This window comes from Periplaneta americana, chromosome 10 (assembly GCF_040183065.1).
Source record: "Periplaneta americana isolate PAMFEO1 chromosome 10, P.americana_PAMFEO1_priV1, whole genome shotgun sequence".
NCBI lineage: Eukaryota > Metazoa > Arthropoda > Insecta > Blattodea > Blattidae > Periplaneta > Periplaneta americana.
Genome location: NC_091126.1, coordinates 17,568,264 through 17,580,608, shown reverse-complemented (window position 1 = coordinate 17,580,608; position 12,345 = coordinate 17,568,264). Strand labels below are relative to the sequence as shown.

Here is a 12,345-nt window from a genome sequence, read left to right as displayed (position 1 = left end):
AAGAACAAGTTTTCTTTGTAAAATTTTTGAGGGTGCGAGGATGTCTTGGCCTGGTGGTCATAAATTTTATTACCCTATTGGTTAGGCAGACGAGTCCCTTCAACGATGTTCAATTCTTCACTCCTGTATACTGTCGTAGCTGGGTAGAACGCAAGTAGTGATTTCGTGATAAAAAAAAAAGTTGCATAAATATGCTGCACTATCATTAATTGATGAAGTAAAAGTTATGGAGGAAAATGAGAAACGAAGAGTATGGTAAATGATGTTGAAATTTGTGAATGGAAAACTCAGGTGTAACTTAACACTTTCAAAAATAAAGGCCGTATGATGAGTGAGTGGCTTGCGGTCAATAATGGTGACATGAAAGGAAACAGAAAACAACTGGTTACATAGAAATGAATGAACTGTTGTGCAAGTTGATTATTCTTGCCCTTTCAAAGATCGTGCAAATTTCTGGACCTATTCTGCAAAGAAAACCCTTGAACTGGCAAAGAAATTAGATAATCCAGAATTCAAGGCTTGTAGGCTCCTAGTCCAATTAAATAATGTGCTGTGATATACAGTAAAATATTATAGTGTTAGATATTAAATTTAGTGTAATTAATAAACTTTATAGTGTTTAATGTGTGAGTTACGATACAATTTATACAGGAAATGAGATTTTCATCAAGATCATTCACCAATTAAATAAGTGACAGGAAGCTGATTAATGTCAGTAGTGTTAAACAGAATATTTTGTCATTCTTACAATTTGCGGCATGCCATTTTGTTTTTCATTTATACAAATGATAAAATATTCCAGTTTAACTTCACACCTGAATAACACGGAAACCTGTCCATAACGGAAAAAAAAATTAGAACCATGTCACTTCCGTCTTGAACAGGTTTCACTGTATAATTTTTATTATTCTCAGATGCTTGTGTCAGGAAGCCTCCTATATTATGTAGATATAAGGAATAAGTACATGCTGGATGTAATGTAATGTCATGATCATGATATGTTTCAGTGTGAGAATGTTCCTGGTTGTTGTCCTTGCTGCAGTAGGATTCTTGCTGGTAGCCTTATCCACAGTGGAATGGATGGCAATACTCGGTGTAATCTTCACTTCCTTAGGATCTGGTTTGGGAGAAGTGACATTACTTTCCTATAGTTCCGTATTCGATAAGTAAGTGGCTCTATGAGTCATTCTTTGTTCTGTGAGTGATATATGATCCCGTGCACTGATTGTAAAAATGCTTATCTTATCATTGTTAGTGTTAGTGATTTCTCAATAGGTCTGTCAATTTCTCATGCTGTAGACCTACTTGTCTAATATGAGAAGATGTTTATATAATATTCCTATTCATAATGAAACAGATTGAATTTAAAGTAAAAGATAATTGAGAAGATAAAAATAATTAAGATGATTAATTGAAAATATAAAAGGTACTTCACATCATAACAAATACGTGCTTTATGTATGCTTTTCGTTTTCACATTCAGCTGAGAATATCATAAAAGCTTTGTATTTATGTGATGAAAGAAGATGCAAATTTTGAGCAATGCACATGGCATAAATAGGAAATATGAATATAAGTGAATTTTATTGATAATAGTATGTGTGTATATGCCATAGTCCAAAATAAATTAATCAGAGGATTTTTATGATTAAAGACTATGAAGTTAATGATACTTTCATTTACCTTTCAAATTATACAGTAAAAAGGTAAAGGTATCCCCGTAACATGCCATGAAGGCACTTGGGGGGGCATGGAGGTAGAGCCCCATGCTTTCCATGACCTCTGCACTAGAATGAGGTGGTGTGGTCGGCACCACACTCTGGCCGCCTTTCACCCCCAGGAAAGACCCGGTACTCAATTTTATAGGAGGCTGAGTGAACCTCGGGGCCGTTCTGAAAGTTTGGCAACGAGAAAAAATCCTGTCGCCACCTGGGATCGAACCCCGGACCTTCCAGTCCGTAGCCAGCTGCATTTTTTAAATTTCTTTGTATCTTTCTATTAAAACATAATGGGGAAGTTTTCTGTAGAAAAAGCAGTTTATAAAATATTGTATTAAAAATTCCCGCAGGTGTCAGTACTTGCCCCCAAAATTAAAATTCACAGATCTGCTTTTTTAGTTAACTGCTTTGCTTAATGTTTTTATTCTGCTCTGACTTAAAATATTTTTCTCGAATTCTTGAGTGAGTATTGTATATAGGCCTACTCATATAAATACCAATTCCTCTATTATCTTACATTTTTGTAAATACAAATATGAACTGTGAAATAGAAATATAAATCTTATTGCATGAAAATTATTATTATTATTATTATTATTATTATTATTATTATTATTATTATTAATAGTAGTAGTAGTAGTAGTAGTAGTAGTAGTAGTAGTAGTATTGTTGTTGTTTGTTTGTTTGTTTGTTTGTTTGTTTGTTTGTAGCTCTGTAACATCTAATAACATTCTTGAATTCCCATTCCATTACCTAGTCTATAATAGGCCTCTTTCTTTTTTGACATCATGCACATTTTTTTCTTTAGCTATTTGTCAATTAACCTGTTTTTTGTTCGGAGTGAAATCTGTGTAATATTTACTGTGACGACCATCTTTTTAATATGGTCAAACTATTTCAGTTCTCTTCTTTGTACTTATTATTTTCATTTTTCTCTTCTTTTATTTCAGTCACTGTTTTTACTAGGTGTTCTGGCAAATTTCTTCTAAGAGTCTATTTGTGCTGGTAGTGGTGTGTGTGTGCGTGTGCGTGTGCGTGTGTGTGTGTGTGTGTGTGTGTGTGTGCGCGCATGTGTGTGTGTGTGAACAACGATCGAAAAAGCGAGACTAACAGTGCCCGCAAAGCTGAAAACCCGCACGACAATGTTGTATTACATTGTGTCCTTGACGTAAAGACTTCCAAGACTCAATATTGATCACTCCCAAAGTCAAGCAGCTTTCAATCGCCACAGTTGTTTATACCTGACTGAACTTTTACCTACTTTGGCAACTGTTATATATGTATAAACAGTCAAGTAGCCTATTTGAAACATCTATACCTTTCAGTGTATAATAATCCATTCCCCAGTCTTTATTTAATTACTAGGCCCTTATTAAAAGGCTAGGAATTTTCTTTTCATATGTTTAAGAACAAATGTGCAATCTCAAGTAGAAAGATATTAATGTCATGTTTTATGTTTCTTAGAAATGCAATTTTATTTGAGAATTTTTTTTTTTCTATTTATATAACCATAGGTAATATCACATAATAGAACCAGAACATTTTGATAACTAAGATACTGTTCTGTTTTGTCTTTTTGTCTCATTTAAACATTTATAATGTTATTTATTTCAATGATGTATGTTATTCAAAGTTACAAAACCTTTCCACGCCGACCAAATGCTATTTCGAGAATGACGAGCGAGACTCAAAGCGCTCAAGAATGACGAGTCGAGACTCGAGAGACAAATGCAGCAAACACAGCAAGCGAGAGCGGCAGTTAGTTTTGTTCATCTCTAGTATGTATGTATGTATGTCAACATATCAGTGATATTTTTTCAGGAATGTCATTTCAACATGGTCATCTGGAACTGGTGCTGCAGGTATCTTAGGAGCCGGTTCTTATGCTGGTCTAACATCTATTGGTCTGAGTGCTGCGAACTCTCTTCTGGTAATGTTGATAGTGCCAGTAATTATGGCAATCTCGTAAGTATTTTTTAAAGAAATGTTTTGTTCGAATATTTATGTCTTTGTTAGCTGATTTTAGTGAGATTACAAAATAACAAATTCATATGTAATTTTTATTTCACTTCTGTTTAATTCCCCTCAATAATATAAAATTATTGCGAATTAAAGACATGGAGTAGGAGGTGAGTGGAATTATCAGCGTGGTCTAGGGTTAGCGAGTGGAATTTGGCAAATATCAGGTAAACCCGTTTCAAATCCTCGAACCTCCTTACCTTATCAAAATACCATCTTGTTGTCACGGTTATTCACAACATAGCTAACCTTGCTTTTGATGCATAATCAATTTAAAATAACTATTTAAAAAACAAAGTGATTTCTGCAGGATGATTTTGGTGAACTTTCGCACATAAGAGATTATTTGTTCTCTTTTTTTACAATTTATATAATTTTAACACAAATTTACAAAACATGACTGTGTAAAGTGTGTTACACAACACACATATTACCCAACATTTTAATCTCCACCTGCCCAAAGATAATTTTAGAGTAGTGGAGAAATAAAAAGTATGTAGGTCATTCCTCTTGTTTGGAAGACATGTAATCCACCTCCCATAATTTCAATAACAAAACTGATTAGTTAAGTAAGTAAATACTGTTCAAATATGGAATGAAATGAAGGTACGGTTTAATTAGCACTCAATTTTATTTTCTCATTGTATTGGGTTATTTTACAACGCTGTATCAACATCTAGGTTATTTAGCGTCTGAATGATATGAAGGTGATAATGCCGGTGAAATGAGTCCGGGGTCCAGCACCTACAGTTACCCAGCATTTGCTCGTATTGGGTTGAGGGAAAACCCCAGAAAAAACCTCAACCAGGTAACTTGCCCCGACTGGGATTCGAACACGGGCCACCTGGTTTCGCAGCCAGATGCACTGACCGTTACTCCACAGGTGTGGACTTCTCATTGTAGGAAGTAGAAAGGGGAAGTATTGTGATGCTGCAAAAAATTAATTTTGAAAATTTCCGGTAAATACACGTTTTCAGTTCAGTGTCCCTGATATCAAGAAAATGGTTTTGAGCCCATGTCTGTCCATGTACAGCGATTTCTCTTAAACTATTGGACGTATTTTAATCATGTTGTATCTACAAGTCAATTTATTCAGGAATATTATATATTAAATGTAATAATTTTAGTAGAAAATTAATGGTTTCTTATTTGAAATCGAAACAGAAGATGGTGATTTACTCGAAGTTTCCTCGAAATATTTTGGCAGATTATCTCCAGATGACTATGCTTTGGATAAATAAATTATATGCAGAATATTTGTACTTTTCATTGAGAATTATGCCAAAGTTCAAAAAAACCCTCAAACCTCATCACGTGAAGGCAAATAGTCACTGTCCTTAGCGGAGAGAGACTCATTTTTATAGGATTAGCGTCTCATGTCATAAAATTAATGCGTTTTTATTACTTGAGTAAACCAGTGAAAGAAACTGTAATTATATTATAACATTTACATCGCTTACAAATGCTGATTTAGATAAGTAAAGAAATAATATTAAAATGATTGGAATATATGTACTGCTGTTGTATGTAAAATTATTAAAAATTAATTAATTATTTGCTTCTACCTAGCAGTTCAAATGTCTTACTTTTGGAATTATAAATAGTGCCTTTTTGTGTGCAGTCCAGGAAACTGAAGTTCCTGTTTGGGTGCATATTGAATGATTTCATTTATATATGTCTTTCAAATAGCTGGTGTGGGAAATAAACTGTAAACACTAACATAACACAATAATTTAATTGTGAAATATGTAAAATGTTTAAGAAAATAAGTGTTAATATCTTGACACACATTTTGTTCTTTAACACTTAAGAAGGAGGATATAAAATTGAATATGACACAGTTTCCCTTCTACATACATTGATATTGTGAATTATTTTCAGATTCTGGTTGGTGCTTCTTCCTCCTGGAACAGAACCACATACATGCCTGCCTACCTTTTGTTGTGGTCCTGCTGAGAACAGAATTGAAACTCCTGATGAAAGGCTACCTGAAGCACCACCTCGTCCACTTACTCTAAAGGAAAAAATTGCAGCCATACCTCCATTACTTTTCTACATGATACCTTTGGGACTTGTGTACTTGTTTGAATATTTTATAAATCAAGGCTTGGTAAGTAATGTTTCCAGTAAGCATCTCAATAAAGATAGAGGTTATAAAATAACTTTTGTATCCAGTTGAACATAATTTTGTAATTTGTACTCTTCCCAGAGTAGGAAAAATTATCCTGATCTAGTTAACATTCACGCCATAGCTGCATGGTGTAAGGTGTCAGCTTTGGACTGTGAATACAGAATGAGCGTTTGTTCCAGTCCTCATGGGGAAGACTTTTTTCATGGAATTTCAGCTAGCGCATAGGATCTGTGCCCACCCACCATCGTGAAGCAACATTGAATAGCAAAATCCGGTTTTGCAATCTAGCTATGAAAGGGGAGATTATTTTGTTAACAAGTGTTACCCCTGTACTGGTTGGCTGATGGTTCACCTCTGCTCAGGCATGTGGACATTAGGCCAACAGTCAACTGGTCGACCTTGGTCCTCCATGGACTGTCACGCTTATTTATCTAATAATTAAGATTAGGTAGGGTCTCCTTTCTAATACCTTAATAGAAATGTCTTGACATTGATGGACATTTGAGCACTAACTTTCATATTCATGTCTCAGTAATATTTTAGCTGAACAGACGAAAGTTTACTAGCAAAATCTCGTTTGTGAGTGATTGCAGAATACATTTAATATACAGTGACTATATTCTCCTCAGAAATGACATAGAAATAGCAGAGCACAGTAGTACCAGTATGTCTGAAAATAAACCATAACAATTTTCAATGTGTGGGTTGTGATCTGCATTAATTATGTAGATTTGGCTTAAGGGGAGTATGAAAGGTCTGTCTCGCTAAAGTTAAATTGATCAAATTAATGTCCCAGTTTCTCCGAAATATTCAAGATAATATAATAAAAATTTGACAGGGTATAGAATCATGTCTTATAAATTAATAGCTCTATTTTTAGTGAGATACAATTACTGAGAAGCACGATATAACATTTTTTTATTGAATGTCATATTGTTGTTTTTCTTTTATTTTTTTTAATGGTGCCATTATTTGTCCTAAGTACCATTGTAGAGGCACATCACTAAAATAATGTTATGAATAAGTGAAAAAATGTTTAAAAGTTCTTGGTTAAGTGATTCACCATACTCTACATCGAAAAATCGAAAGAGAATTGGGAGGACAAATTTAAAAGGTACGCAAAACGCGTCCTTGCAAGGGGTTGGGGGCTGTACAAAACTAAATATGTGAGCTCCAAGCCTGTTGGCCACCAGTCTCACCCCGGGTTACGCTGCTCCACTGAAGGAGCTCTAGAAAATTTTGAAGGGGAAGCCGAAATTGGACGTAACCTCTTAGGTACCACATACGCGAGGGGGACAGAGATTTGAACAAGTAATCAGGGAACGGGGTGAGGAGGAGATGGCTGGTGTTTGCTGTTAGGATGGCAAGATGCTGTCATCTTTTGTTCGATGACAAGGCATGTGAAGGCCATCGGAAGAATCGCCGTGAAATCTAAATCTGGAATTTGAGAGGTCCCTGTCCTTTCAAATTGCGACTAATTGAGTGACCTCGTATATTTAATAGACAATTTATAGGTTCTGAACTAGGGCGTACGTCGTTTACAAGAAAAGGGGAATATATATAGGGAAGGGCATATAGGTCCATGGCCCATTTCTTGTAGGGCTCATCCCGACATTTGTCTTACACCTTAGGAAAACCACGGAATACCTTAGGCAGGATGAGTTGTCTCAGTCTTCTTCAGGCCGGTGGAGAGGAAGGACGTATTTTTCGCAGCGGAGAAAAGGTTTGAGCAATGGGCTGTGAGTTGGAGCTGTACCGGGCAAGGATAGGCGGCTGGGCGGCCAGGTCAAGGATGCAGCGGAGCGTGAAAGGGACAGCTTTGGCAGGTCTGGCTGAGTGTCTCTTCTTTCACATAGTGATCGCGATACTACTAATTATTGGTGGTATCGAACTGAATCCAGGACCTGCAAGCGACAACGGAGTGTTCAGTGTCAAGTGTGGCAGCTGTAGAAAGAACCTAAGAGTAGGCGTGCTGTGCAACCAGTGCGAGAAGTGGTTCCATCTGACTTGTCAGAAGATCAAGAGGGAACAGATAGTAGAAGAAACGTGGCTGTGCAAGGACTGCGGGAACGAGGCAGGCAGCAGGGAGCTCATCGGTCTACGGAACGAGGTGAAGAAGCTACGGGAGAATCTAGAGACGGCGGAGCAACGGATCAAGTTTCTGGAGGACGAAAATAAGTTGTTGCGACGGGAAAAGGAAAATGGCGAAGAGAGGGAGGAGAAGAAGAAGCATGGTGCGGCAAGTGTTATCATCGGAGACTCCATCATTCGACACGTAGGGAATCTACAACCGGAGCTGGCGACAGAGTGTTACCCTGGGATTAGAGTGAATGAAATGAAAAGCGTGATCGAAAATCAGGAACGAGGGGACCCGAAAAACATCGTCCTTCACGTAGGAACAAATGATTTGCGAAGAGGTGTTGATTATATCATGGCAGATGTATATGACTTGGTGATGGAAACGAAGAAGAAATATCCGGCAGCTGGGATTGTCATCAGTGGAATCGTCAGACGGAGGGATGTGAACTGGAGAAAAGTGGGTCGTGTGAATAAAGCTTTCGAGTGGGTAGCGGAGTGTCTTGGTGCGCGTTTCGTCGATCCAAATTCCTGGATAGACGACAGATGCTTCGGAAGAGACGGAATCCACCTAAATCGGAGGGGAGCTGCAGACATGGGATCCCTCTTCGCGCGGGTAGTTACTACAAAATGGCGCGGCGGGATCGAGGATCCATCAGCTGGCAGCGGCACCGAAGGACCATCAGCCGACGGCGGGGGCGTGGGACTACCGGCGGTCAGCGGGGGTGCGGTCGAAGACCTATCCGCGGGCGGCGTAGACCTGCAGTGACGGCGAGGTGCCACGGGGATTCAGAATGTTCAAGTAAGGACAGGCCTACTAAGACTACTGCAGGTTAATTGCCGAAGTATTAGAAATAAACTTATTCCGTTTTGGAACTTGGTCGATGTTTATAATCCAGATGTAATAATTGGGACGGAATCATGGCTTAGGGAAGACATAAATGACTCGGAAATTTTTAGATCGGATTATAGAGTCTTCAGAAAGGATAGAAGTGAAAAGGGAGGGGGAGTTTTCGTTTGTACTAAGATAGAAATAAGTAGCAATCTTCTGTGGATACATGAGGAAGTTGAAATATTGAATGTTCAGATAAGAAATGGGCTGGAAACCTTAGATGTAATAGCATGTTACAGACCACCCAGTGAATTAAACAATTTAACTTTGCACAAACTAAATGAATATCTTAATACAGTATCAGAAGACCGAAACGTAGTAATTGCTGGGGATCTAAACCTCCCGAAAATTAACTGGAACGGGATTTCAGGTACAAATTCAGATGCACAGACCCTTGTTAATGAATTGATCTGGCGTAAAGATTTCACGCAGGTAGTAAATGGTCCGACGCGTGACAATGCCCTCTTAGATGTTTACCTACTAAGACCTGTCTCTCTCTTTGTCAACTCTGAAAGTCTTCATAAAATAAGTGATCACAATAGCGTCTTATTAGAAATCTTATGGGAAAACACAGTAAATCCGAGGTCAAGTCCAGTGTCTGTCTGGAATTTTAACAAAACCGATGTCCATGAATTACAAACGTTTCTACGACAAAAGCATGATGACTTTCTAAGGACTGAAGGAAATATGGAAAATGTATGGCATAAATTTAAGTGTATAATTTTCGAGGCATTAGTAAAATGTGTACCTTCTAAAATAATTAAGAAAAATCCGGACCCAGAATATTACACTAATTATATTCGCTACTTAAAGAAAAAGACAAGGCGCGCATTTAGCAAACGTAAACGGAGCCATGAGCATTGGGAAAAATATGTTGAATTAATTAAGAAACTTGAGTGTGAAAAAAGGTTAGCTCAGGAAAATTTTCTAAAAACTATTTTAAAAGAAGATGAAAGTAACAATTGGAGACAGTTTTATAATTATGTACGCAGGAGAAAAGGGAAAAATGAAGGAGTAGTGCTTTTACGAAATCAGAACGGAGAAAGTATAACTGATGACAAAGAAAAGGCCGACTTATTAAATTCCTATTTCATTTCGGTTTTCAATAATAATAATAATAATAATAATAATAATAATAATAATAATAATAATAATAATAATAATAATCCCGCTGATAGGAGTGGTTGTGTCACAGACCGTGAATGTGAACCAAATTCGACTTTCAAAATAACTTCCAAAGGGGTTAGAGAGAGAATAAAGAAATTAAAAAATCGGAAGTCTCGAGGACCAGATAGTATTGCTACAGAGATTCTTAAATTAGGTTCCGAGGCCATAATTCCATACTTAATGCGTATATTTCATGTTTCCATAAACAATGCAGCTATTCCATGTGACTGGAAATCAGCTTTAGTGGTACCCATACATAAAGGTGGAAATAAATTAGATGTCGGAAACTACAGACCGATTAGCCTTACATCTGTCGTATGTAAAGTCATGGAGCATTTGATATCGGATTATATTCGTCATGTTCTAAATGCGAAAGACTGGTTTTACAACCGCCAGCATGGTTTTAGGGAAGGCTTCTCATGTGATAGTCAAATTACGTCGCTGGTTCAGGATCTAGCTGAAGAGGTAGATAGAGGCGGAAGAATCGATGCAGTTGTGATTGACTTTTCGAAAGCATTTGATTTGGTGCCACATGACATATTAATAGATAAGTTAAGTAGGCTAGGAATAGATAAAAGAGTGGTGCTATGGATCCAAGAATTCTTAAAAGGTAGAACCCAGAGAGTTAGAGTAGGTCATGAAATATCGGAAATTGGAAATATAAGTTCAGGGGTGCCACAGGGCAGCGTTCTGGGTCCATTACTCTTTATAATATACGTAAATGACCTATGCCAGGATATTACATCAAATGTGAGGCTATTTGCAGACGACTGCATTATCTACAGAAAGATTAGAAATAATTCAGATGTAGATGCTATTCAAACAGACTTGAATAAAATTTACAACTGGGCGTTAATGCATAGGATGAAAATAAATGGTTCTAAAAGTAAATCTATAACATTTTGTAAAACCCGAGAGGAAACTACTCTTAATTACGAATTCAGTGGTGTTGTAATTCCGCAAGAACAATGTTGTAAATACCTAGGAGTGTATTTAAACTCCAAACTTTCTTGGGGAGAGCATGTTGATAATGTTACAGGCAAAGCATGGAGGGCACTTCACTTTATTATGAGAATCTTGAGAAAGGCTAGCCCCAAATCGAGGGAAATAGCATATCTAACATTAGTGCGACCGTTAATGGAATACGGAACTACATGTTGGGATCCCTATAGAATATATCAGATAAATTCCTTAGAAAGAATCCAGTATAGGGCAGCTAAATTTGTTAAAGGTAAAAGAGAAGATGGGAACGATACGATAAAAGAACTTAAATGGGAAACTTTGGAAAACAGACGTAGGAAAACTAGAATAACATCATTGTATAGAGCACATCTAGGTCAGAAAGCATGGGTAGACATAACGGCTCGGTTAGAAAAGCCAACGTACTATGGTAGGAACGATCATGATTTTAAAATCAAATGTAGGAAACAGAAAACGGATGTAGGTAAATTCTCATTTTTAAATAGAACTATAAATGATTGGAATGACCTACCTGCAGCGGTCTTTGAGGGCTGTCCTTCCTTAAGGAGATTCAAGAATAATTTAAAGAGTTGTGTATAAAGTGAAAATTAAAATTAAGGTGACATTCAACATTTAATTTTTTAAGGTGGCATGTATTTATCTAGGCTGACGAGTTTACTTCCTTGGTTTGAATTGTAAATTATTTAAAAATAGCGTGTAAGAGGGCCTTAGACTAGAAATGTTTAGTTTAAATGTAGTTCTGTTTATAAGTATGCATAAGAATGCAATTATTTGACTTATTTGAACTGTTGTATCAGTGAAGCGAGGTGAGTCAGTGAAGTTATGGTTTTACAGTGCAGTGAACAGTTCCGATCAGTGATAATTTATAGCGTCAATGAAATGTGTTCTATAGTGTCAGTGAAATGTGTTACAGAGTGTCAGTGAAATGTGTGCTAAAGTGTCAGTGAAATGCGTCATAGTCCAGTGTCTGTCTGGAATTTTAACAAAACCGATGAGATGAGAGTAAAGTGAAAGACTATTGAAAATTATGTAGGACCTATACATAATCATGTAGGTTGTGTTGTAAAATTAGGTGTTTTATTTTATGTTTTATTATTATTGTGTTAAATTGTATTGTGTATTCTTATTGTATTGTGTATAAAATTGTATATGTGTTGTAAATTTTATTATGTATTGTAAATTTTATTGTGTATTGCTTATCATTTTAACTGTGTATTGTTAATATTGTATATACCACTGCCACCGGGTGCTTGCCCACTTGCAGTGTAAATAAATACATACATACATATATAAGGGACTAGCCAATTTGGCTATTATATAGGAGGTGATTGTTGTCATGAGCCTTGTTGAATCGTCTCAAT

The 12,345-nt window shown here is 36.7% G+C and overlaps 1 protein-coding gene across 3 annotated transcripts in view; it reads left to right on the top strand.

Annotated features, from left to right (window-relative positions):
- The window catches only part of Cln3 (CLN3 lysosomal/endosomal transmembrane protein, battenin), a 71,437-nt gene that overhangs the window by 36,715 nt on the left and 22,377 nt on the right, over positions 1–12,345 (top strand). For all 3 annotated transcript variants that reach the window (XM_069836985.1, XM_069836984.1, XM_069836983.1), the window contains 3 exons: positions 1,008–1,166; positions 3,540–3,683; positions 5,619–5,847. In XM_069836985.1, coding sequence (XP_069693086.1) covers positions 1,008–1,166; positions 3,540–3,683; positions 5,619–5,847 — 532 coding nt within the window. The remainder of the gene's footprint in view (positions 1–1,007; positions 1,167–3,539; positions 3,684–5,618; positions 5,848–12,345) is intronic.